The sequence below is a fragment of the Camarhynchus parvulus genome, chromosome 1A, assembly GCF_901933205.1.
Source record: "Camarhynchus parvulus chromosome 1A, STF_HiC, whole genome shotgun sequence".
NCBI classification, from domain to species: Eukaryota; Metazoa; Chordata; class Aves; order Passeriformes; family Thraupidae; genus Camarhynchus; species Camarhynchus parvulus.
Genome location: NC_044586.1, coordinates 37,483,879 through 37,511,573, shown reverse-complemented (window position 1 = coordinate 37,511,573; position 27,695 = coordinate 37,483,879). Strand labels below are relative to the sequence as shown.

The 27,695-nt window shown below is 40.3% G+C and overlaps 1 protein-coding gene across 3 annotated transcripts in view; it reads left to right on the top strand.

Annotated features, from left to right (window-relative positions):
* The window catches only part of MSRB3 (methionine sulfoxide reductase B3), an 82,045-nt gene extending 54,804 nt beyond the window's left edge, over window positions 1–27,241 (top strand). For all 3 annotated transcript variants that reach the window (XM_030960564.1, XM_030960562.1, XM_030960563.1), the window contains exons 6-7: window positions 19,753–19,850; window positions 24,853–27,241. In XM_030960564.1, the coding sequence (XP_030816424.1) occupies window positions 19,753–19,850; window positions 24,853–25,017 (263 nt within the window). In that variant the 3' untranslated portion in view covers window positions 25,018–27,241. The remainder of the gene's footprint in view (window positions 1–19,752; window positions 19,851–24,852) is intronic.
* The last annotated feature ends 454 nt before the right edge of the window (window positions 27,242–27,695 follow it).

Here is a 27,695-nt window from a genome sequence, read left to right as displayed (position 1 = left end):
ACAACTGCTCCGAAGTTCTTCGGCTGGGTGTCAGTAAACCTCTTGTACACAGAGCTTTCGTGGAGTGTATTCATGAGAAGGATAAGTTGAGCTTAGTGATTATTTTAGTTCCGTTTCTCTTTGTATGCATTTTCATTTCCCTTTTTAAATCTCACCTTTCCTAAACAAACCCAAATCTGCTTATGTGTCTCCAGTAATGGTGACCCCAGAGAATTGCTGCATTTTTATAACTTTTTCTTAAATTATGAGTAAGAATTGTCAGATGTGAAAAAGCTGGTAAAGTATGTTTTGCAAATTGATCATTCACCAGTGTTCATCTGTTTACAGGCAAGAAAAGAAATATGTAACTCAAAGAGATATGGCCTAAGGACAATAAGAGTGAATAAAAAATGTATCATATTCAATCTAGCTTCACTCTGGGCCCAAATATTAAACTGGTCTTTGGCATGTTTCAGAAAGCATGTGAAATTTTTGAAAAGCGTAGTAGGAAGAGATTTTGGTGATTTTAAGTCACTACTGAGAAACTTTTAGAAAGTCAAAGTCTTTTATTCTGTTAAGTGCTCTAACCAAGCTAAGGAAGGCTGACACAATAAATGCAGATATGAAAACTGAAGGGTTTTTTGAAAAATTAACATTTAAAACCAAAAGCATTCTGGTTTTGTCTCTTACTTTTCAAGGAGGTGGTCATGAGAACAGAATTTCCATGTTTATATTCTCATTTTAAAAGTGTTTACCTTAAGATTTATGGACTTTGAAAGTACTCATATACTCACTTCCCTACTATTATCTCCCCTTCAGTCAGTGATTTTTTTCTCCCTGTCACACACACTAGAAGGGATTTAAATGGAGTTCCAGGAATACTGAATCAAAGAGGAATGGGATTTGAAATGTCAATGCTTAGCACTGACAGAATATCTGGAAACCAATTAAGACATATTTAGGTTGAAGAGTGGCAAAAAATGTTCTTGTGAATAAAAAAATCTGCTGCATAAAGCATTAGGGTTCTTGAAACAACTTTAAAATGCAAGAAAGGAAGATATAGTGTTTCATTGGAATGAAAACACTCCTGATTTCAAGTATAGTAAGAAAAACCTGAATGAAAGACTACTGTCAGAACTGTACTTTAGGTCATGATGGTATTAAGACTGTGGCAAACTGAATTTACATTGGTCATCATTTACACTGTTCACTGGAGAAGAGAATTACAGGAGCATCCTTTTTCAATAATTCTGTTTTCTTTATTATCTGCATATGTGACTCTTCCCTGGCCCCACAATGACAACATATCTCAGGTGTACCTGTATCTGTATTGTTGTGGCAGTATGATTAAACAAGGCAGCATTTTGCTGTTGAAGCTCAGCACAATGCTGAAATCCTGCAGCCAGCAGCTGCTTTCACTTCTTTGGTTCTAGGCATCACAGTATAGACCATACAAAAAGTAAGCCTCACTCCTAAAAAAGCAAAGTAATATACATAGTAGAACTGTAATCTTAACTCCCTTGCTCTAGTTTTCATAAAAGTAATTCATTTAATGATACATTTATGTTAGTTTTCATGTTCCCCTTGCTTTCTCACATCAGGAAGGTCTCTTCCCAAAGAATGTGCTCCTGGCCAGGATGCGTAACACACCAGTTAGACTGCCCGGTGGGACGTGCCCCTTCCTGGGCTCTGATTTCTGGGGGGAGGGAGAGGGTACCTGACCACCTTTCCCACCTCCTGTGAACACTATACACCAGTCCAAGTTTGGGACCTATGTCATCACTTACCTTTTGGTATGGCACCCAGAGTGGCAAGGCAGCTTGACTGTACTTGGGTGGCAGTGAGGACACGGCCCTTCATCCAAATGCCCACGGCCTTAAGATGATCAGGACAGGGATGGACCATACAGAGACTCTGCCCATCCCTGCACCCTCCACCCTCCTTCCCACAGCAAAAAGGGCTATTGGGAAACTTCAGAAGCTCAAACTCATGAGATCTCTCCTGCCACTTTGCCTCTGGGAATGTTTCTACTTATCCACAAAGTGATTGAGCTTTAATGGGCTCCTCATAACTTGTACACGCACTAACAGTATATTTCTTTAACTCCTCTGCCAATAGTTCCTGCATGTTTTTTAGTTTTCATAAACGGTCTTGTCTAGTGCCAGGGTTAAACCTCACACAGATGGAGACGGACAGTAATACTAAAATGCCTAAGTAATCAAATGTGTTACAGCCTACAGTTCTGCTTTAACATTTGGATGGGACTGTGTTATTTCAAATTTAGTAACATAAAGATACTCTCATAAGAAGCTGAAAGAATAAGGCAGAATGTTAACTGAATTCAGGGAGATTAATAGATGTAGGGCATACAGTGTCATCTTCACTGCAATGTAAAGAATAAGATTATCTAAGCTATGCAGACATACTACCTTTCATTCAGGCTGTATTTACAAAAACTTACCACTCATATCTCATTAGTTCAATTATATGGTTTATTTGTGCAGGTCTGTTTTAGAACTAATGAATGATGGAGAATTAGAGTTACAGTAGTGATAGTGGGTATTTAAAAAACATTCAAAGCAAGAGTGAAGAATGTCACCCTCTCAGGAAACAAACTGACACTTACTGAAGCTTATGCAAATATTTAAATGATCTGATAAAGATCAGTGAAGAAAAAAATAACAAAAATAGTTGCATGGAATGAGCACAGGAAAGTAGATCATTAAACACAGGGAAAGTAGAAAGATATGCTAGTACAAAGCTACATATTAAATTATTGCTTGTCCTGCTCACCCAGTTTTCATATTCAGATGGATGCAAGGTCTTTGCTATATGTTCTAACTGTAGAAAGAGGTTAAATGTTCAAACAGAGGATGCTAAGGTTAGTCCCAGAGGGTGGGGTAGCCAGAGCTAGAACTGAGATTTTTTTAATTGGGCACTAAACTTGTATATGCAAACAAGGCTGGGGACTTGTGTATCCAGGCAAGTTTGTTTTAAGTTGGTAATCTGAAGGAAAATATTTTGGTTTTTTTCCTATGTATTGAACTGGGGCAGGATATGTGCCACTCAGATTTTTTAACATACGTTGATATTGGAAAGGAAACTTTTCAAGCAAAGACTTGCACTATATGCTTGCAAAATGAAGACTGGAAAACAGTTGACCTGTTTGATTTTTATCCAAATTCTCTAACTTTTCCAGTTTTTACAAAAATTAATTAAAAATTTAAAAATTAAGTTTTGCAAAATTTAAGAAATTTTCAGAAAGTTTTCAAGATACCTAAAGGCTCTGGTTTACAGCACTATTATTATTGTAGAAAGAAACTAAACCAAATTCCCAAACCTGGCATCAATTTAAAACTCAGTCCCCATTTATTTGGATGCTTAATAACTGGCACCCACAGGTTGGTTTCCAAGACTGCACAATCATCCAGCTGTGACAGCTTTTCTTTTGTGTTCTGCCCTGGTACAATGCAATTGAACCCCTCTGTGACCCCTGGGAATGCCAACAATAGAGATGATCAGTTGTTGCACGAACAGCTCTCCAAAGGGTGATCACTTTGTTTCAGGCCTTTCTAGAAAACAATTCCATTTTGCAAATATTTTAGACTTAACATTTTTTAGGGTGTAGATTAAAAAATGTGTTAAGAGTAGCAGTGTGAAACAAATATTACACCTGGTGATAGTAGTGCTGAATACTGAAAAATAAAGGTTGAACACTGCAAATTTTGCTACTGAGGCTTCTTGCTTCTCCTCACTCCACCTCCTCCCTCAAAAATACACCAATGGGATGGTGCCTTGTGCAAATGCAGCACCGTCTTGTTCCATGCCAAAAAGCTTCAAATGAGGGTGAAGGTGAGGCTTTGAAGCTGATGTCAGAAACGGCCTGTACAGGTCATTAAGCTGCCTGCAGGGGAGGGAAGTACGTTCATAAGGTCTGTTTCAGAACATGAGTCAGAGGTCCTCAGGTCCTCTAGTTCTCGCTGTAAAGCCAGAGGCTGCAAGGCTTGTTTGGGTTTTCAGTGAGCTGCTCTATGGGCTGCTGCTTGTGGCATAGGAACCAAGTCATCTGTCAGCCACTGACAGTGCCGTTGGGTCTGTTCTCTTCCTGCAGCGGTTTGGACAGTATTTTACTTCTTTAGTTTCTTTACAGGAAGGAACCCTATTGAGAACACCTGAAGTGATACAATTTCAGCATGAGCATTTAAAACCATGGGTATGCCTCAGTTTCCTGGGGAGGTGGGAAGAGGTTACAGTGCACATAAAAATTTTTTGGTGTGACTGGAAACCAATCAGGGTACTAGAAACCCTTTACATTTCAGTGGAGGTTTGTGCTTAGAACAGTCCCTTTTAGGCAACTGAAAGCAGATATTTTTTCCTAAGGCTAAGAGTGCCCTGCAGTCAGAATTCAGAATTTGTGTTTTTCTGGTTGCAATCTCATGAAGACATGAAAGGTGCAGAGGGAAGAGCCAGCAACCTCTAGCATTCCAGTCCTTCCCTGTCCCTACAACTTCCACTGTTGCAATCCTACTAAATCCCCTTTGACCACTCCGAAGTTATGTAACTCCGAAGTTGTGGAGAATTATGAAGTATTTTTAAAAAAGTCTGAGTTTGTTGAATAGGGTTCGATCAGTACTGGAGTAGCTTGGTGTCAAAGGTTAGACTTTGTTTTACCTAAGATAGGGTTGGGAACTGACATACTGTAGCTTTTGAGTTTTTCTTATCTGCTCTTTAAGAGCTCACACCATGCTTGGGGAATGAAAAGTACAGTGTATTTCAGTCCCTTTCCAGAAAAGTGCATCTACTGCTACCTGCTCACTTTGAAAAGATAAAGGTAATTTAAGTTCTAAATTCACATTCTTTACCTTTTGTAATGCTGAGACAGAGGAGATCTTTGGAACTAAAAGATTACAGGCTTATTTGAATTACAAAGCCACTGACCTCAAGCAGCCTTCTAGTCAAATCTGTTGTTTGTCTGGTCAGCTTATAATCATGTTTCTGTGATACTAGTGCACAGATGTAGTGTCAAAGCTGAGTTCAGAGGTTTAGTTTATTCTAACAGTAGAATTTTATCAGTGAGGAATATTACAGTAAGTCATCCTTGCACTCCTTGCCCTGTTTTCTCACCTTCCACCCCATGTTGCCTGCAATGCTTGTTCAACCTCTTACTTAACTGATAGAGCTTGTTAGCCCAGAAAAAAAGTTGAATAATTTTCTTCTGGTTTAGTGAATTAAACTTTCTCACCACAAATGGATAAGCACCTGAGCTGGTGAACAGTGAGAAACCAGTAGGACTAAGACAACTGAGGGCAGGGGAAAGAGAAGGGAAGAAGCTGATAGATTGTTTCAGCCACCCTAGGACACCTAAGTCAGTCCTGTAAAGCTTCTCCACTTTGGATACAGAATATTTGAAGTTTAGAACAGAAGCTTCCCATGCATCTCCACGGGATCTCCTGAGTAGCAGGTTACTTTGTTGAGGGTGTCTTTGGTGAAAAACATCCCTATGAAAAAGTTGCTGCCAGTAAGTAAGCATTTCATGTTCCTTTTGTTTAAAAATCAGCCTTTTTAAATTGAAGATTTAAACTGAGGATCTTCAGGCCTTCATTTTTAAATTGAAGATCCTACTGAGCCCTTGTTAAGATTTTGTATTTTGCCTTCTCTGGTGAGAGTGTTTGTAGAATTTTCCTTTAAGAAGGAACCACAAACTCCTCTCTCAAACCTGAACAAAGTCTTTGTACAGCTCCTTCCAAGAGCAAATCAAGGCTACAGCTCCTTGACTTCTCATTCCCAAGCACGCTCTGCCTGAGAGGAAGCTCCAACACCCTGTTTGCTGCCTTTCTGAATGAAAAAGGAAAGAAAGAAGTGGTGTAAGAAAAATCTAATTAATAGAAGAAACAAAGCGGAAGGGCTGACAATGAGAAACAGTACACATAGGGTATAAAAAGCATTAAATCAAATTAAAATCTCTACCTCCAACCACTTTTTCAACTTAGGTATTTCTGCTTACTGTCTTGGTATGGATGATGCTTCTGCTGCCTAACTGCTGTTTTGTTAAGAATTCTTCCAGTTAAGCTTGCCCTACATGTATCTCCTCTCTTGCTTCATAGCAGAGTTCTCCTGGCAGAAGTTTTGGTAGAAGGGAACCAAATAAACAACTGCGTGTATGAGGTGTTAATCGACTTAACTTCAGTACGCTTAGAATACCTTGCAAACTCATTTGGCACCATTTATGCAAGGTTTCAGCAGTTTACCTTTGGAGTACATATTAAAGTGAAATGAGCTACAGCGCTCAAGTTTTGTATGTAGAGCATTATTTTATACCTCGTTAGGTCTATTTTTCCTACTAATACAGCCATGGCAATTGGACAAGCGAAAGACTGATGGGCTGAACAAAGGCAGTGTTCCTTTCTGGAGTGCCAAATTCATCCTGTAAATGTGACATTAAAAAAAAAAAAGTACCCCAAACCACATGGCCTGAAAGAAGTCAGGCCTGAAAAACCAAGAAAACCTGCACTACAGCAGTTTGCACAAGCTCCTGCATGTCTTTACCTAATGTTTTCAGACACTAGAAGGATCATATTTCCATGTGCAGCTAATTTGCTGTTTTACTTAGGTTTTCTCAAGGATATACACAAAATAGTATAAATGTGGTAGGATGCTTTTCTGCTTTTGAAAATTTGAAAGGTTGAAAATAACTTGATCTTGATACTTAGCAAGGCCTTTATTAAGCTCTCTTAAGCAACAGCTCTTACACTTGTTTCAGGATCCGCTGGTCCCAGCAAAAGCTTATGGTGGAACAGTTATGGTGGGGGAACTGTGCCGAGCACATCTGAGGTGCCATATCAGAATAAATTGTGCAGGGGCAGAAACTTATTCTTCTTCACAGCTCCACACAGGCTGCTGACCCATGTCCAGAAGATTTAAGAGTCCTTTTTTAGGAATATCACACAGTGAATAGTTCAAGTGGTATCTCCCATCACTACCTACATCTTGTGTCCGGCATCAGCTCAGTGTGAGTAAACCAGCACAAGAAACAAGCCATAGTATGTGAACTGTTCCACACAAAAACGTGCACAGCTTTCACAGATGCATCAATACTGTTGTAGATTTAGTGATGCTCTAGTTTGATGTAATATGACAATGTTATGGCTTTTGAATGCCCCTTGGTTTTTCCCCTGTAGAATAAGCTTTGCAGTGCTACCACCCCTTCATACCCTGTTTTCTTCTCCTGCAAGACTAAGATGTAGCTGCTGATACAGGATTCTAAAAGGCTTGGGGGTAACGGAATGAATTAAACATTCCTCTTCCAGCTGCTGCTGTTCACAACACTTTTGACAGTTAAAATACATCACACATTCTCTTGTCTGTTTAATATAAACAATTAGTATTTTAAGTGGAGTCCAGAATCAACCCCAAATAGGAGGATCCAGACAAGCAGTTCAGAGAGAAAACTAAGAAGTGTTCTAAATTTATATAAAAGTAGTTTGCAATCAGTTTAACCTATGCCTAACACACTGTCTACTGCAGCATATCAGACTGTGGAAGCTGAGAGACCAGTGGCTTGTCTTTTGAGCAAGAAGGTTTCATTTTTCATCTCAAAATTATTTCAGCACAACTTTTTATCTGCAATTTTTAGTATAAAAAATAAAATGAAAGGGGAAAATCAGAATTAAAATACAGTATTTTTGTTTTCATATGATGAACTCTTTGTATAATGAAATATTTTAGTCAACCGAAGAGCTGTTTTGGAGTAAAGCTTGTTTACAGAGAATTTTCCTTTTTGTCTCTTCTGGAAGAGAAGAGTTTTGAAATCACAGACCTCATTAAATAAAGCAAAAAAATACAGCTTCTCTGTATGTTTACTTCCTTGAAGCTGAGGCAAACCTGAGATAACAAAAGGACTTTAATGCAAGCTCAACTTTATTATACAAGCAACATGATGAGAACAATGTCAATCTTTGTAATTTTAGGAATTCTAACATGATCTTTGCAAAGCGCAATTTGCTAAAATTTATTTCATTTCCTAAATGAGAAAAATTTTAATGAAAATGTTACAAACTGAAAAAGCTCCTCACTCCTTATAAAAGGCATTTGGGATGCAATACTATTCAATTGTAAACCCCTTCTTTTTTGAGTCTAGACAATGTATAGCTCCATAGCTATACACTGGGGGAGGTAACATTTTGTATAGCACCACTTCACATAGATGGTCTTAAAATTCCATTTACCTAAAGTTTAGACCTTTGTAGGCATGAAGATCTCTCTGGAAACCTCTCTGTCAACTTTTCTATGTCAAAATCTAAGTATGCACCTCAATATGAACCTGGACCACATGTAGCTATCCACTTTGGAAGGAACCCTCTAGTTACTAGCATAGGTAAAATATCTGATAAGAAGTATTTAACTTCACTTCAGCTTGCCAGGGAAAAAGCTAAATGCTCAGTTATGAACTTTACATCAATGATTTTCCCTTCATTCTTTTGCAATGGTCAGTGGCCAATTGCACTTGGCCCTGAAGGGTCTACAATAGTGCAAATAATGAATCACAAATAAACAACTTACCACCTTTTCAAAAGGAAGCCAGGTAATTAATTTCTTTTAAATTAAGACTTCCTCTAAAATGAAAAAGTCCCCTCAGCTTCTGCAGCCATCAACTCGGTTTGCACCTTAAAGACAAATAGAATCAGGGAGTAAAAATGAAAACAGCTTCAGGTTATTCAATTTCCTGTTTGTTTAAATTTGTCCTTCTGGACATGCAGATTCACCACACTCCTTTCCCGGTGACTACTTCATAAGATTAGTTTAGTTAGGTATTCAGAGGGATTTTTATCTTCTGACTCATAAAATTCTTGAACTGCCCCAAGAATTTCCTGTGTCTGACTGGAATTTTATGTCCTTGTAGTTTTAGGTGGACTCCTTGAAGAAGTTGCTGTCTAAATTGCTCTGCTTTTGAGGTCTTCAAAACAGCAGATCAGGAGCCGGCTCCGAGCTCAGTTCCTGCTTTTCAGGAAAACTGATCCGTGCCAGCACTTCACCTCTTAAAATTGTAGTCAGGAATTTTCTTAGTAGTTTTAAAGCCTTCTTTTCCTGACAGTATTTTCCCTTGCTGCCCATGCCCTTCCCAGGTGTCCACTTCAGAATATTTGTCCAATTCCAAAAATGCACCCGGTAGCTCAAAGTGCAGCCTGCACACTGTCCCATCGGGTTTTCATCACTCTCTTGCTCTAAAGCAGAGAAGCGGAGGTTACGGGTACATCGGGCCATTTAGCAGAAATGCCTTTGTATATCTCTTCCCCGTCTTTTTTTTAGTCCTTTCTGAGGAGGGTGAGAGCTAGGTTAGGCTGGAGCCCTGGTGTGTGCTTCTTTTGAAGGGTTCAGCGAACTGAAGGTGATGCTTTTTGACACATGAGCTCCCAGAAATGTACCGAGTGATTGCAGTGCCAGCTCGGTTGCCTGTACAGGGGCTTCGCCTGCCTCGGCCGCCCTCTCGGCGGAACGCCGGGCCTTCCGTGACCCGGGTCAGCGGGGCTCGGCCGTACCTGAGAATGGCTCTGGCGAGCAGGGAACGGACGGCGGAATGGCACCCTGCCTGTCTTCCGAAGTCTGACAGGGAAAGTGGAAAGAAACCAGGTCACCCCTTGCGGTGTCGGTGTCCTGCCTCCTCTCCTGGGTCACGGTGACTGCACGGGGACAGCCCTGAAACACGGCTGTATGACCATCGACCCGTGTCTGTCTGTCTGTCTGTCTGTCTGTCTAGCCGTGAGGCTGCTTTCCCTCGAGTACATTCGCTTATGGGATCAGCAGGTGGAGACAAGAACAAGGCCATGCGCTGTGCCGAGCCTCCCGGGCTCCCCGTGCCTGGAGGCGGCGGCTGCCCCTGAGGAGCGGCCTGGCGGGCCGGGGGCGGGCGCCTTCCCCAGCCCCGGGCCGGGCCGGGGCTTGTGCCCGCCCGGAGCTTGTGCCCCTCCGTGCCTGTCCCAGCCCCGGTGCCCTTCCGGCGGCAGCGGGCAGCGGGCACGGGCACCGGCACGGAGGGGTACACGGCCTGGGCGATGGCCCCTGAGGAGCGGTGCCGTTGGAGCGCCGGCGCCGCCGGGGCGCTGGCCCATCAGGGTGGCCCAGAGGAAGAAGCCCAGAGAAACACAAATACTAATCAGCGTTATATAAAGGAGTATCCAAAGAGCATCCATAGCTGATGTTGTGGATGGCAAGCTACTACAGTTGACCTGACGTTGTGGGAAGCACCATGTAATGGAGGCAAATCCGCATGAGTCCACTTTTCTTTGAGTTGCGTGAATGCCTCAATAGAGGCACTATGTCCACTCCTTAGGATCTTGCCTCTCCAGTTTTCTGCTGTATAGGCACCCATTTCCTTTTGCTGCTACTCTCTATATATTTTATTTCTCCTCTTGTTTATTGCAACAAGTTTATTTTCCAAGCAAATTACTCCTTTGTAGGTATTTCTTTACCTAGAGTATCGTAAAAGAAAACAAGACCCTGAAGTGAGTTGTATGTTTATAAACCAGTATTGTTTGTGTGCGAAAACATGTAGTGAGTATAATTGACTTCTGCTGTGAATATTTGCACTGTGCCTAATTACAAATGTTCATAGCTTACCTTGGAAGTTGCTTTCAGGTCTTGAACACTTAGCGTATGATATTTGTGTTTTGTTCGAATTATTTATTTGAGTAAAAAATGTAATAGAAGGCTAATGGAGAAGGAAAAGAAGACATAAAATATGTAGTCATGAAAGGAATAGTACAGGCACAGAGGAGAATAAGAGACCTGTGCTGAGCTGACCTATACAGCAGCCATATTCATGTTAAGGCTTGCTCAGTCTCTGGGATATTCTGGAGGCAAGCTGGACTTCCCCCAGCAAAGCATTACAGGAGAGCAGCTCCTCATGAGATTGGTCTTAACTGCTTAGCTGTTTCTTTCCATGGACTGTTACTGATGATATTTTATGGCTGTTAAATGGTTACCTTTTAAAACCTTGAAAGAAAATGTAGTGTTTAGGAGAAAGGGCATGCTTTGCCCTAGAAACTGTCCTAGAAAACAAAAGGTGAACATTACAATCAAAAATCTTTTAACTTTTCCATTTCAATACTTACAGGGTTTTTTTTTCAAAGTACAAAGTTTTCTGCAGAAAAATTAGAAGGAGCATGTGTGAGTATATGTGCACATGTATATTGTTTTTGCCAGCATTTTCTATGAAGAAACATCTTTATTTTCTAGGATGCGTTACTACCTACCTCTTTTAGTTTGCATAAGAGGTTGTTAAAAAGATTTAAATCTCCCTTCAAACCAACAGCAACTCCAAACAATCTAACCCCGCAAATAATTCTTTTTTCTTCTTTTATGATTTTATGTAGTGCCTGTGGCTTTTGCATTCTTTTATGCATGCGGCATAGTGTTGAATTGTACATTGCAGAGACAAAGTCTTAGGCAGAGGATAATGTAAAGTTACCCTGAGGCCTAGGGTGGCAGAAGTCTCCTCAGAAGTCTGCAGAAAACTGCAGAGAGTAGATCTTGCACTCCCCATGAGAAGCATGGCTTCAAGTCTAGGTTCCTTGCGGGGCTTGATGAACGTGTAGTTCATGGTGAAATGGTCCTGCAGTGTGATAAAAATCCTGGTCTAGAAATTTATCAATCTTAAGGACTAGGTTTGTGGATAAACTGTAATATTAGGCAAAGAGGAGGGTTTTGTTCTCCACAGTGGCATGAGAAGGACCCATGCTCCACCTCTCCATATTCTCCTCCTGTGGAGTCTTGTCATGTGGCCAAATGGCCCTTAGAGACCTGGTGGTTTGAAGCTCTGTCTTCACTCTGCTTTCAATTCTCTATTCTGTCAACCTTTGGTATCAGACATTGCCATCATCTAACTGCCTCAGGTTTTTGCCCCAATCCTGTCAAAAGTTTTCCTTCATGGCCAAGAAAATTATGTCCGTTTTTAGTTTGTGACCAAGTTCCCTCACCTAGACATCTCCTTTAATAAAGTAAATGGAAGAAAGGGAGTGTTTGTCTTTTTTATTGTTGTTGGGGGGTGTTTGTTTTAATCCGTGTAGTAACACTTTCCCTTGTTTCAAGGGAAGACTAGTGGGAAGGGAAAATTATAACTTTACAGTTGAGATGAGAATGTGTTTGTCCAGCTGTCCTGTCTTGTCTGCTAGAGCATTCAATACTAGAGGCACTAGTGAAGGAGGTTCACAGAAAGAATATAGCTGCAAAAGGAAGACAGTACAGGCTTTGGGGTTTTTGGTATTAAAATTAATTCAGTAGCCTCTGTGGTTTCAGTTTTAAGCATGCAGCTGAGTTCTGGCTGTTCTTTACAAACTTTATTTCCCAGACATGCATAACAATACTAAAAGGAAAATATTTCAACAAACAATTTGTGCATGTTCATTACTTGAAAGACACCATGACAAATTTTTCAAATATGTATTTCATCTATGACTGCTGTTCATTTCAGTGCCAGATGTTGATTATTACAAGCTTGCATTTGCTTGGTTTTTTTAACTTTCTCTGTGAACATATTGCATTAGAATTCTAATTTTATCAAATCACTTCCATCTAAGGCCTGCCAGGTCTACTGCTATCCTGATTTACTCATTTTTTATGAAAACTTTAGCAATTTAAGTGAGTTGCACAGATAACTCATTGATATACAAATTTCAAGGTATTTTGCAATATATATATTTGTTTTACCAATACTGCTTTTGGAGGGAAAACAAAAACAACTATTTGAAGTTGAATGCTTTGGACTGAGGTTATTAGGTCAACAGTAAATTTTGAAAACTGTTTGAGAGATTTCATGATGGTATTTTAAAATTATAGCTTAAGGTTACACTGCTTCACACAGTTCTGTTTGGCTCCTTTGATGCTGAAGATCTACAGCTGACTTATGTGTAAGATATATTTTTAAAAACATTAGCCATGATTTAAAGTAACAAGAGATACTATTCAGATGAGGGGAGAAACCCGTCCTTTGGGAAGGAAGTGAGTTAGGTTCAGTAGTTTGTTGAACCTGAACCAAGAAAGAAACCATTAGTAACTCAATCTTTGTAAGACATGAGGAAGATCCTAGCTCCTGCCTACCTGGAGATTTTAGCAGTGCCTTGTACATTCATGTTGAGTATTACAGAGGAAGACTCTAAAAGAACCAGCTTGTATTAATCAGTATTTTAGACCACAGTGAAAGCACAAAGGAAGCAGCTAGGGCAAGAGCAGTATTGTGATAGAGTTATTAATTGCTAAAGAGAGTAGGCCCCATGCTTTTATTGCTCAAGAGACATCAGGGGCACTCTTGTTCTGAAAAATTCAGATGTCAAATGAAATTGTAGACGCTAAGTTTCAGATCTCCCTTAACAATAATTTTAAACAAATATAACCTCCTCCCACCAACAAGGAAATAAATCTGGATTGCATATGCTGTTTCATGGTAAGTTGTTTGGATGCTCAGAGTGCTGTAAAGGAAGAAAACAAATACCACCTTTATTCATGGCTTTCACTTTTTTTTATTTCCCAAGTGAGAAACATAAAGGAAAAAAACAGATGGCAATTGTCTCATAAAAGCTGCTATTAGAAGCTCAATTGTTTTGAAAAATTCCCTTCCCACACTGTTCTGGCTGCACAGTATTTGCCTGCTGCAATAGCCCAGTTTTGCTGTTAGAGACAGGTAGTATTAGAGAGAAGCTCTATCTTTACTTTTTCTTCCAAAATTAAGTTTCATTTTATCTTTGTGTTGTTCCCTTCAACCCCTGCCTAGCTACCACTCTGATGCTTTTTCAGTGTGGTCTGTTGAAAAGCATTTCTGTGTTGTCCTTCTTGTATCTGATGGTGCTGGAAAGGAATGGCCATCTTTTTTCCCATTGGAATATATATCTAATGTAAATCTGTTTGCTGGTGAACAAGAATGTTTCAATGCCTGATTCTGTTTCTAGCTACATTTAGATAAATTACATGAACCTCAACAGAAAGAAGTGTTACCTCACAGTAAAATAATTGTGAGTAAGAATATTCATTATTCATTCCTCATCATGGAGATATTAAGAAAAATAACCCAGGATGTTCTGTGCTAGCCAAAAAAAAAAGCCCTATATCTGTACAGGCATCCTACATAATAGCAACATGTCACTTTGTAGTTCTACATTAAACTTTTATGTGAGAAGTTACAGCTGTGGATGCCTATGTCTTTCAGATTCTGTTTCAATAAACCTTTGAGAAAGAAAAAAGTGAAAACCCTTCAGCTTTACAGCAGTTTCAAAGCAGAAGCTTTATTACCTTTTTTTAATCCTAATGTACTTTATGTTTTTACACAGACATGGTTTCTCAGTGAAGATAAATGATGAGACTGTACCTTAAAAAGCCTTTGGGTTTTCATTAATCCACATTAGGTTAAAAGGGAATCAGAATTCTAAAAATACAGCACATCAGAGAAACAAGGTATTTTTCAGGTCAAGGTCTTCTTTTACATCTGGTGCCATTTGGTAGTTCTAACATCTTCCATCTCCCCCTACTTCTCCATCTGTAAATAACTCACTGAAGTAAATGCTTGGAATAATTACAGCAAAGAATGATAAAATGCAGGTTGGATTTAATCTCCTAGGGATCTAAAATGAAAAACAACCATGGACATCACAGTTACTGAGAAACTGGAACTCTCCAGTCGGCAGGTGTATGAGATGGGAATTATGTCAGAGTATTACATGGTTTGAGATTGCAGTTGTGCTGTTCAAAACAATGTCAAAGGGAGTATTAGTTAAGGAAAGGGGAAAAAATAGCCTCGCAGGGCTGATTTTCAAAAGCAACCTGCCATTTTGCTTCTGCCAATAATTATAGAGGCACAATTCTAACTGTTAGATGTCTATGTGCTTGCATCCATCTACTAGGAAGTTGGAGATCTAACTACAGTAAAATGTGTGCAAACTTGCAAAACTGGAGTGAGGTTTGAGATGTAAGGATTTATTAGGATGTAAGCATAACAATTCTAAAATTGATCAATCAATCAGCAGGTAGACTACTTTCCAAAAGTTTTTGAGAACAAAATGTCTTTCTTTTTTCTGCATGAGGTCAGGATTGTCCCAAGAAAGAATCCTGGAGTAGCCCACAAAATAAGGGTCTTTGGAGCTTCCTGGATTAATGTGAAAGAAACAATCTCCTCCTGCTGGGGTTTCATATTTGATCAGGAGCACAAAATGAGGGCTGGACTATGGGCACACTATTTGTGTTTGCTGCCTTCCTCTGGCACTATAGCTACTTTGGCATGTCAGTTTGACTGTTCAATTTGTCAGCGCTCTGGGACACACTGCTGTGTGCTTGCAGCTGTGTTGTCCTGGTACCCACCTTGTGCCAGCTGCCTGTATAGGTGCCCACCATGACTAGCTCATTAGAAATACAGACTCAATCAGGTATCTGGAATAGGAGGTCTTGGAAGTGAGAACGAAGATCGCCTCTTCTGAATGATTTTAAGCCCTCTGCCCAGAGTGGCAAAAGCAGCATCCAGCATTGGTTACCAGACTCAATGTTTCTGTTTCTCCCTGTCCTGTGTTGCTGCCCAGGGCAGTACCAGGCAAGAAAGCATTCTTTGACAAAGAGGCATAAACCACTGTCTCTTTTCCAGAATAGGGAAAGCATTATACAACACAAAAGATTCAGTTTTGGTGAGGGCATGTAGAGTGAATTTTAGAAATGCTACACAGCTTTTACAAAATATTTGGGGACTGTCCTCAAAAGAGAAAGAATAGGACATGACTCTATGTGTGACTCCCAGCAGCGTAAGATCCTCTCTGTTACTCATGCAGGATGGAGCGGAAATGATCTGTCAGTAATGTTCAGTTTACACATGCTTTTCACTTAAATACTTGACAGAAGAAAGTTTCATTGCTTTAGTAAGTGTATTTTAGATCTAAGAAATTATAATTGCTGTATATTTGAAAAACTACTCATTGCTTGTGGCTTGCTTATTAACTTACCAGAAACTGGCCCTTAGGACATAGTGGCCTGACTCCCATGCAAAAGGGTTGTTGGAGTGAACACAAACACGACAGACTCCTATTTTAAATCCTGTTTATATTGCCAGTGTGGTGCAAACTGTCTGTGAATCTAAGAATGAACCCATTTAAAGTGTCTATAACGCAATAAAAATTGCTGGCAATTGCTGTGTCATACTGCCCCTCAAACTAAACTTTGCATTCAAGGATAAATGTATTCACAAATCTTAGTTGCTGTTCACACACACACAAGTGTGAATATCATTTGAAGTTGTTCATTCATCTGGTAAACTCCTTCCACCCTCATCTTCTTTCTTGCAATTACCCTTTGCCCCTTTCCTCCAGAGGCTATTTCTTCCTAGCTAGTATGTTTACCATCCTTCGAAAGGATGGCCTGGCTCCTGCTGCCCAACACATATGGGCTAGGCTTGACAGAGAGCCATCATCCAAGCAGGGTTGAGTCTTGGAACCAGGATTTGCGAAGGGTCTCCACCAGTGCTCAGCCTCTGCTGTGATAAGGGTTATGTTTCTCTCAGCTTAGCAGAAGCACAAGATCCAAAATGGTCATCTTTATCCCTATCCCTACAGGAGCATGCCCTTAACAAGTAGCCAGATAGCCTTCAAAGATGAGCTGAAGATTTAATGGACAGCTTACAGCAGCCTAAAATGTAAAGGTAGCCAATCATTTTGCAGCCTTACAGCAGGAAGGAGGCAGAAGGGCAGGAGTGGAGGGGCTGCAGCCAGGGAGACAGGTGAAGTGGCCTGGGGCCTGCAAAGTGGAGGCCACTGTTGAGTCATTTACTTCTTGTATAGACAGAAGCTTTAAGGCTGGCTTTCTGCACCACTGGGAGGTGCCTGATGTGCAGGCAAGCAGACTACTGCTGCTACAGCTTGTTCCTGGCAGCTTTTGAAGCAGACAAAATGGTGCAAGAAGGCTTAGCAAGCTATCAGATGGGTTTTCCACTCTACCTCAGGAGAGGAAATGAGACTGCAAAAGGGGATTGATTTTCTGGTCAGTCTGGCTCATCAACTCAATGAGCAATTCACTCATCTTCCTCTCAAGGTCAGCAGAATGACAGTGTGTGTCACTGTGCCCTTCAGGACATTGTCTGTTCCAAGGTTTGCTCAGTTTTCAGTTAACCCTCACAGAGTTAGTGTTTGGTCCTGGGAGTGCTGGTGCCTGGCCTGCCTTGTAACTCGAGAAGAGACAGTTTGGCAGGGAGTTAAAAATACACTCTGTGGAGATTTGTTTCCTAGTCCCTCTCTTGAGGACCATATGTGGCAGTGGTGGAGCCTTTGGAATACATGTCACATGTAGCATGAACTGACAGTCTAATCTGAAGTCACTCCAGTTGGGTACAAAGACTACTTTAGGAGAAGCTTGCCTGTTTATATAGGTTTCAGATGACTTCATTTTTAGAAGTGTATGGAGTGCATCCAAAGCAAATAATTTTTCTCTGGTGAATGGGAAGACCAAAAGGAGAAGTCCAGAGAAAGAAGGATGGATGGTCTTTCTTAATGTCAAAGCTGACATAAATACATCTCCTCCAAGCTCTTCTCACAAGATAATTTTCTCAGCAAGACACAGATTGCTTCAATCTCTGTGTTGCAGTCTTTGAAGCTTCCCCCTCATTGCTATAATGAAGGAGGCATGGTTTTCTTTGAGAATTTCTGCAACCCTGAAGTTTGCCTTCTCTAAAGGCTTTCACATGATCAGATGGTTGTTCCAAAGAGCTCTCTCTTTGAAATTCCTCTGCCATCACACAAGGGCAAACTGCAATGTCTGCTTTGCAAAATTATTAAATTAACAAACAAACAAACACATAAGGCTTCATTAAAAATATTCTGACTAGCTCAATTTTCATTAGACAGAGGCCCAGCTAAGAAGATGACAAATGGTGTTGGAAAGGAGCCACCAATTAGGAAACATCAATTTTTCTGTCAGCAGGATAACCCCTTTTACAAAACTTGTCGTGTGTTTACTCCTTTTCTGTTTGTGAAGGTAGTTGTTTGACAGTAACATTTTGCATGAGGGGAAGGATTTATAAATTGTTTTTTTACAGTTAGCATTGCTGCATTGTTTTGAGTTCCTGTTTTGTGGGATATTTTCCTTGTTCAGGGTGGTCCTCAGTCTGCCTGTTGTCTGTAACTCTTCCATTTGTAATAATTGGAGCGAGAGCGATGACTCTTCTTGTTTCTGTAGGTAGTTCTGGGGTGGAAACAATTGTGGTGGTAGGAGGCACCTTGTGAGCATAGGACTTAAAACGCCTTCAGGTAGCTTAGAAATGCTACTATCTGTGTGTTCTGAAAAGGAAGAAAAACACATTTCTGAGCATTTCTTTGTTTAAAAAAATAGCCTTTTTATGCTTACATCCTTATAAATCTTCTTCCATATTTAATAATCTAGGATACAACTGAAGACATATGGGTCTTTTCCCAGTTTACACATTTTCTCTACCCACATTCGGAAAAGTTGATAGTTTCCACTCTCCTTTTACTTACTTAGAGAAAATTTTACTCACTTGTCTTTTGGAAAGCTGTATACACCCTTCATTCATCTGCATGCAGTGATTCACAGCTACTGCTGTGTTTCTTAATAGCTTATTGGAAGTCATTTTATGAAATCTTCAGTAGCAAATGCTCAACAAATATTAGGACAAGAAACTAGGAAATTCTTTATTCTTGGGCATATGGGTAATACAGGGAGAGAGCAAGAGCTGCCTGTGCGTTATATTTGGCAAGAGACTGAACGAGAAGGACAGATAGCTGGTGAGATTTCAGATGGGCACTGGTAGATGCTGACATGACCTTAAAGCCTGTCAGTTGCTGATGTGGGAACCCTGCTTCAGGAAATGGAGCATTATGATGGTTTTTGAGGAGTGCTGAGAAGTTACTATGCAGTAGGCATCTTCTGGGTCACCACTGCCGTGTTGTGTACCTGTGTTATGCAGAGGGGGAGACTTTGTGTGGAATAGTTAAAGAGTGGAAGGTCATTATTTTAGTAAGTGGCCATTACTGGGAGGTCAGGTACACATATCATCATCTAGGTCACGCAGCTCAGTGCTCAGCCATCAGCTGCTTTGAACATGTACATTAGTGAGTGCAGTTGTTTTATCCTGGATGCAGACCACATACAGATCCTCCACTAGTGTCTAACACAGTCATAGTTATGGTTCCACCTGTCCATGTCTGATCTCAAAACTCATTACTGTTTTGACATGAGACCCAATAATAATCATCTCACTACCTCTAATGTGTGAACACATTTACCTGTGTTCAGTGCCTGAACACATCCTTTTGGGTTTGCCTTGGGGAAGGCAAAGGTTAAGGCATGTTTTGAGGCTCTAAACTGCAATTTCCCAATGACTTTTTAAAGTATCTTTATATTGCAAAAGTATTTCTGTTCAATAAAGCCTTGCTGTTTATATTCAGGGTGGAATTTGTGGGGTTTTTTTTAAACTTGTGCTTAAAGCTGAATTGCCTTACCTGGGACCTTTGTCCCCAAGCTAAACTGCTATCACTGCTTGTGATGGAGTGCAGGAATCCCTGTGGAGATGGAGGTTGGGCAGCTAGGGGCAGCTTAGTCCTTTCCTGTAAACAACTGTACTTGGGGGGGAAGTTTTCCAAAGTACCTAAGTGATTTAGGATAAAAAAATCTCCATTTCATTATTTCCATGCTCTGGAATCAGATAAACATTTTTCAAAGTGTGATTCTGTCCTGGTTTTTGCAATGCTATCTGCCACAAAGACACCCTCTTTTTTTACCTACCTTGTTCCTCTTTTCCAGGTTGGCCTTCCTTTTATGATGTGATCAGTCCTGATGCAATTGCTTTCAACGATGATTTCTCCTTTGGGATGCATCGGATTGAGATATCCTGCAGTCAGGTTAGCTTATAGCACACTCAGACCATTCCAATGGCAAAGGCTGCAAAAACCATTACAGTGTGCTGTACTTTCCTTGAGATTTGCAAACCTTTCAGTTCTATTAAATAGTAATAATTGTGAGAGAGCACAATGGGTCGTAGGCATAAAAGCTGGGTGGAATGAGCTGAAGGCACAAAGGGATCGTTGGAATGCACATTGTTGTCTCATGTGAGATTTAACAGAGCAGATGTAAATGGTTGGACTCGGTGCTGAGTGTACAAAAATAGTCTTCCTGAAGAGGGTCCCTTCTTAAAGGAGATCCTGAGCCTGAGCCTGTCCAACTGACTCCACATGTGAGCAGTTGAGAGAAGTCGAAAGCAGTGGAGCGACTGTCTGTGTGCTGATTCCATCACTCTACATTACTGTGCATCCATGCTAACTTGCTCCCAACACTCATTCCCAGCACAGTCCTAATGGCTACCTCAAATAATCCCATCTGCCGTAATAATGAAGTCAGTAGTCATTCAAAACATGCCCAAATTTTCCGTTAATCTGTCTTGTTCTACTTTCTCTCATCCTTTGTGCTGCCTTCCTTTCTGTGAAGGGAATGGCATAATCATTACCTAGCAAAGGGAGAAGCTGCTGCATTGGTGTTCAGCAGCTGTAGCCAGCAGCTTGCAGTACTCTAGCTCCACATTCTCAAACTCCTCCTGAGAGAAGGAGCAGCTTTATTTGGGCAGTGATAATTTGCTCTTCTTCCAGCATTGTTGTGGGGGGTAAGTGATTTTACCCCTGACAATATGCATTCTTACTAGTCAGTCAGACCTCATATATAAGGCTCAGAGTGCGTGGAGAAACTTCTCAAGAGTATCCATTAACTTCAGTCTGCATAGAGCATATGGCCCAATATGTTAATGGCCAAATTAGGGTGTCTGCTAATTTGTCATGTATACTATGAAATTCTGAAGTTTTTACATGGATTATATGCTGTAGAAGACCCATTCAACACTTTGTGGGAATATCCACTTCCCTAAATTGGCTAGCAAGGTAGCCATGAGACTGCAGATTGGGAAGCTCATGCTTCAGCAGTGGTTACTGGAATAATCAAAAATGCAGTCCAGTCTCTTTAGCTCTGCTTTATTGGCCTGAACAGTGCTAAAATCTGCTTATTGCCGACTTGCTGAGTCTGTATCTGCTGACACACTTCAGGAGATGGCCAGAGCTCCTGGAGAAGCCCAAGGAAGCCTGTGGCCAGCCAAGGAATCTGGGAATGTCATTTACCTGTTACTAATCAAAGTAGTGTTAAGAGACCTGAGACCAGCAATATTAGCAGCAGTCACATGCAGACACCATAAAATCAAAGCAAAACTAAAATCTGAATTTGAAGAAAAAAATACAACCAAGGTCATATTTGCTGTATAATCCAATAGCAACTTCCTATCAGCTATTCCAGCTTCCTGGGGCAATAATTCCATAGATGATCAAGTCACACGGGAAAATAGCTTGAGGGGTGGTGAGCATCTTTGCAGCCAGTGCTCAGCACACCTAATAGTGCTCCATTGTGTATCTGCCCCTGGAGTGTGAATCACATATTCAGCTGCAAAAAAAAAAAAAAAACCACGTAGTTTTACCACAACCTGCAAAGCAGTGGGGTTGATATGACAGACCTTGGTAGAACCAAAGGGAAATACCATCTCGCACACCCAAAACCTTATTAATCCTTTGCAGATGAAAAAGTAGTTGATTTTTCTTTGAAAGTCCTTCCCACCTGTCTGAGAGAATAAAAGAAATCTTTTTCATGTTCTTCATTATAGAAAGCAAACACAGGGGGGAAATCACTGTAATATTAATCAAATACATCCATGGGATTATCCTAGAAATAACTTTCACTGGTTTTGGAACACACCCTGGGTGTATTTAAAAGGTTAGTGATTAGTGACAGGTAGAAGTTAGTACAAATGCAGTTGAAGAATACTGTAAAACTGGTTGCATCTGTTTTTTTCCTCTGTCCTGTTCAAGCATCCCTTTCCCTGTGGTCTCTCTAGCTACTATTTTTCCTGTGGAAATCAATAAAATTCTGTAGTCACAAGAGTAGTGTTTATACACCAATAGCTTGGACTCTCAACTGCAGCAGCTGACTGCAAGCTGCTTTCCATGCCTCCATCAGTATATTAGAACCAGGAGGCTTGGGAGATCCAAGCATACTGACAGTTAGCAGTGACCCCCCCCTTTCCTGCTCCCAAATACGTACTTGGAATGCTTTAACCATTTCACTGTCCCAGTTCATTCTGCCTAATGTATTTATGTGCAAGGCTGCAGCAGATAATTATTTCTTTTCCAGAGGCTCTGCAGGCATGTATACATGTCCTAGAAAAATGGTCAGCACCTATTATGTGTGGGGAGGACAGTAAAGACAATTCATCCTTGTACTCTCAGCTGAGTGCCAGGTTTCTTATACTGTGATACAAAGGACTGAAATACATTTCTGTTTAGGGCAGATGAGTTATAGAGTCCTCTATACAGAGAATCACCACATAAATTTTTGGTGAGGGGTAATATCAAAAGGTAACAAATTTTGCAGTAATTCAATCCTGGAGTGATTCTGCCATCACAAAAAGGTAATGAGACTGCCTTGGACTTTCATACAGCTTCTCAGGTTTTGTGAGGAAAACCTTTTTGATAGATTGTCTTTGTAGTCTGTGTGTGAATATATTACTTCTATTGACCATTTCTCTCTGCAGTTTCTTTTGTTCTGTTTCTGTCCAGTAGAGAGGGAATGATTTATCTTTTGTTAAATGTTAGTCTGGAAAAGATCTGTTTAACACTTCCAGCCAGGAGGTTTTGAAGCACTCTTAGTTGAGATGAGATGATTTAATTAGGATGCCGAGCATTTAGAAAAATACTCTCCCTGGGACACTTAATTCTTTTTCCCCCCAAAGGTATGCTTATAGTCAGGTGAAATGCTTCATTGTTAGATGCCCCACGTTCAGAAACAGCTCAGGTTTTTTGCACACGCTAACATAAAAAAGGCCTTCAATGTAAAGGAAAATTATAAAAAGGGTAAGCAGTGGATAATGAAGGAAAGGATGGCAAAACAGCAGTCTTTCAGGAAGAAAACTTGAAGCTTAGTTTACTCTAGGTCCCATTCAACTTCCTTTTACTTACTTCCCTTTTTTTATCTTCCTTCCTTACAAAGCTGAGCAACTGCTGCTTAACCCAGTCATGCATGCCATTTTCCATTGCCTGTGGGAGTTTGTTCTGCTGATACCACAGGCTGGTAGCCCTTGGAAGCCCCTGCATCTGATGAAGTGTCATTGAGGCAGTCCTTGCACTGCCATGGGTGTCTCAGTGACACTTCATCAGATGCAGGGAGCCTGCTGTGGGATGTGGGATGTGGGATGTGTTTGCGTGGGTGCAACCAACAGGTGGGAGCACTGAAGCTTCACGTCTACCTGCCCTGCTCCTAAAGGCAGTGAAGATTATTGTTTCAGCTCTCATTAAATGAACAGAGTTTCTGTCCCACCTAGCTGGTGTGAGAGCCTCCCCCAGCCTTTCAGTCTATTGAGAAAGTTTAACCTGGAGGCGAAACTTTACTGAGCTTCTACAGACACCTTTCCTGCTGCTTTGGTGAATTAAAGGCCATAACAGCAGGAGAACATTAGCAACACATCAACTGCAGGGTAGAGATTTGCCATCACTAATTCATTCAGAGTTTGGAATAGTCACTATTGCCGCTATGTATTTGGAATACTATGAATTAATTAAATGTTAAGAATAATTTGCAGTCTTTAATTTTTGCTGTCTGACTGTGAGCCTGTGAGCAGGTCTGTGATCTCAATTACATCATTCCACCTCTCACTGAGATCTGCTATTGACTTGAAAGGCCAAGGCTCTTTGGTGAAGCAGCATGACTTTCCTGTTCAAGATAAATATTTCTCCAGTGCAAGGTTTTAGTTTTTTGTTTCTCATGGCAGGCTGTAAAAATGAACTTGTGGAATTCAAGTGACTAATTACAAGAAGTTCTTATCCAGATAAATTGTCAGCCATAATGTGCAGTGATAGTAATCTTAATTTTTGAATAAGGATCAGCAGGGTTAGCTTCCTCAAAATACTGTATTTGTAAAGCAGTCCTTGTAAAGCAAAGGACTGTTACCTTTCTTACAGACAAGATCAGTAGTGTTCACCCTGAATAGCACTGCAAGTATTTGGGTCTGATTCATACAGAGCAAAAGTGGCAGCAGACCATTTGTACTTTCATATTCCTTACAAAAAGCAAAATTCAGCATCAATTATAATTACTCCCAGACAGACATTATTAGTTAAAAAATATTTTACATATCTACACTACAGGTCTTTTTCAGTCTCCTGTCCCTGTCTTGTATGTACTGGAGAAATTCTTATGAGATGAGTAGGTTGGGCTCCATCCCCTCCAGGGGCAAGAAGTGCACCCAGAAGGACCTTGATGCTCAGAAGAGTGCCAGGCTACAGAACGGGGGGAAAAAGAGAAGTGTGAGAGCACACTCCAAAGAATATCTTTAGTGCTTTAGGTCCTTGCCAGAATTACCAAAGGGTTTAATTTTTAATCTACCGAGGGGTGTAGCAGATGGTAGCAGGCTGAGGAGACCCCAAAGCTGAGGCTGTCTCTTTCTTACACAGATATCCTTACAGCAGTAAGTGAAGCATGGGCAGTGCTGTCCTCACCACCATGTTTTTAGCTGTGCTCCTGCCATGAAATCATTATAGAAACACCTCAGAAATGGTGGTCCAACCAAGCATAGGCAGTGGTGTGACAGGAAACACCCTGGAAATTTGGGCTTGGAGCCTTTGGTGCCTGTGGTATCTCAGAAGATCATCTTCCTAGATCACTCCTGCAAATAAATCTAGATTGTAAATCCCACTTGAAAGGGCGATGTAGGCACCAGTGGCTTCCTTGGAAGCAGCTGCCAGTCATTGCTTAACAGCGCAGTGATGGCACTGAGCGTGCGGCACACACACACTGATACTCTATTGTGTTTTGTTTCAGTGTGGGGCTCACCTGGGGCACATTTTTGATGATGGACCTCGCCCAACTGGCAAACGGTACTGCACAAACTCTGCTTCATTATCTTTCAAGCCAGCAGACAAGAACAACGCTGGAGAAGGCAGCGTTAATGGCAGTCCTGCCCCAACAGGCAAAGCTGAGCTGTAGGATGAAGCAAAGCCTGCAGAAAACTGCGTTGATCCCACACAGCTTACAAGGAATGTTTTCTAGTTTTCAAGTTGCCTGCTCTCTTATATCCTAAGAATGTTCAAATGTATGAAAGCATTTTGCACCATCCTTCTTCTTCCTCACCTTTTCAGAACTGAGGCCTTTCCTGCCAGTGCATTTACTGTATAATTGGATTGAAAAATGTATTGACTGAGTCCACAGGTTTTCTTTTTTCTTCTTTTCTTTGAGATTGTTTTGGAGAATCTTTAAATTGAGAGGCTTTGACATCATTAGTTCTTAGTTTCTTCTTAATACTGTGTTACTCTAGGTTTACACACTATTCCTTTTTGCGTGGGAAATGGGACTTGTGTTTATCTCCAGTCTATAGGAAACTTCTGGGCATAAGAAAATCCTGAATTCCTAGCACATCTCTGCTTTGTTCTGACTTGTGAGGCATGCAGCCTTTGGTCATATGTATCCAACCATCTCCCAGCATCAGCCTCACCTTGCAAAAACTTGTAGTTATGGCTGTTCCTTCCCAACTGAAAGAGATGGATGAGATGTTAAAAGCATCCTTTGGCTAATTTACTGCCAAAATTTCAAGGGTGTGGTTGAGAGGATGTAAACATTGTCTCAGCATCTGTGTTTCCCTTTTGTTTGGTATTTAAATCAAGGTTTTAACTAGTAAGGCTCACTTTTGCAGGCTACTAATGAGGCTTTGTCTGTTTGTAAGGCCTATTCAACAAGTGTATGGCAAATCTGAATTAAAGTTGAAATCTGCAGGGGGTAATTATATGGGCAAGTGCAGAGATAAACTTACAAAGTGAAGTAGATGAAGGATGACACTAGGCTCTTTATCTTGTCGGTTGCTACAAGGATTCAGAAACATGACAGTTTCTGCTAGAGAGAAGTTTAGGAATGAATGCAGTAGAAAGAGGGAGACTCTCCCGACTATCCAGTTTTAAAGATTAGCTGGTCTGGATGCATACTGCATACGAGATCCAGTCTTTAATTTGTGCAATGGCAATGTAGTGGCATGAGTGACAGTGTTGGTGTAAGAAATTAATTCTAAAAAAGTCTGTCTCAGTTCCAGAAATTTTCATGTAGCAAAACTCACTGTCCCATGAGATGTTTTTCACAGCTGCTTTTCGATTTTTTTGAATAACACTTAGAATTGTGCATAATACTGTTCTTTAAGCTATACTACACAGTATTTGCTACCACTTTGCCTTTAAACACTGAGAGACTTAATGAATATGGTATTTACTTCTACTAGCAAACTTTGTGACTAACATGTTTGGATCCAATTTTATTTTTAGTAGGAACAAAGCAACCACTGATTTTTATGGAAGCAGGATTGAGGTTTTTATGTCAGTGATAATAAACATATTATACAAAGTTCAAACACCCTTTGGTTAAAATATAGCTACTGTGAAAGCATATGGAATGGTCATAATTGCCTTTTTTTTAAGCAACATTAGAATGACATGAAAAAATATTAAAAAGGCAGCATCTATAAAAATGTGGTACATAAATGTGGTTTAATTCCAGATTGCTGTTCGATTTAAGTATTATCAAATTTCAGTATATTCCTGCCTTATGTTAAAGAAATATATTACTTAAGCTTCAAAACACAGTAATGTATGCTGTCCTACAGGAGATTTATTTTTGCAGGATATGGAATGCAATTAAATGAATCAATATGGTGAGGTGTATGTGATCTCTGGGAGTTAGATCATTTAATATAGGAAATGCATTGTTCTTGTGCACAAGCTATGCCACAGTGCAGTGCAAGGTAAGATAGATTTCTTTTTGTTGCTCTTAGAAGATGCTAGTAAGGGCTAGTATTGAACCCTCCAAATTTGGTTCATTCTGGTGATGATCATGACAGAGGAAACGTGGGAGCTGAGCACAATGTATAGAATAATAGAATATTTCTGTACGTTTAAATTTTGCACTCTCTAGATGCTTATAAAAACTGAATGCAAACTGTGTAGAAATAGCAAACTATATTTTCTAATATCTCTATTTTAAATATGATGTTTAAATAAGATACCTTAAAATCATGTAAGTCACATGTTATTTATATACTATATATATATATAAAATTGCACATGTTTTTTATATATATATACGTACACACACATGTATTATTTGAGTATAATTTTAGCCTTCTGTACCTTTATAATAACTAAAACCTTTCCATAAGAGGGTTCAATACTTTTAAGAAATCAAATATACATTTTTCAAATCAAATTTGTTTTCATATATTTGCTGTACACAAATATAAAATAAATTTCTTTATAAATAATTTTGTTCTGCTTCCTGATTTATCTGATTTTATGTCATGTTTCTGCATCCTTCACTGCAGGGTGTCTTAGGGAACTGCTTTTACTCTGCTTTCCCCTAACTTGCTGGGAATATTACACATACAGTGCCTTATCTCCAGCAGGTTTCTGGCAGGGACACAGCACTGCAGGGTACCAGGTATCCTTGCACCTACCAGCTTTCAAGAGACTATCACAAACACCCGGGCCTCAGCAGAGCAAGGAAATGTGTAGAGAAAGGCTCAACTTTAACTCTGCAGAAGTTTTAGCCTCTTCCAAAAGATTCAGCGTGGGATGTGGTAAGTTGCAGGCAAGCATGTCACAGGAGCCCTGCAGTGCCCAGGCTCCGTC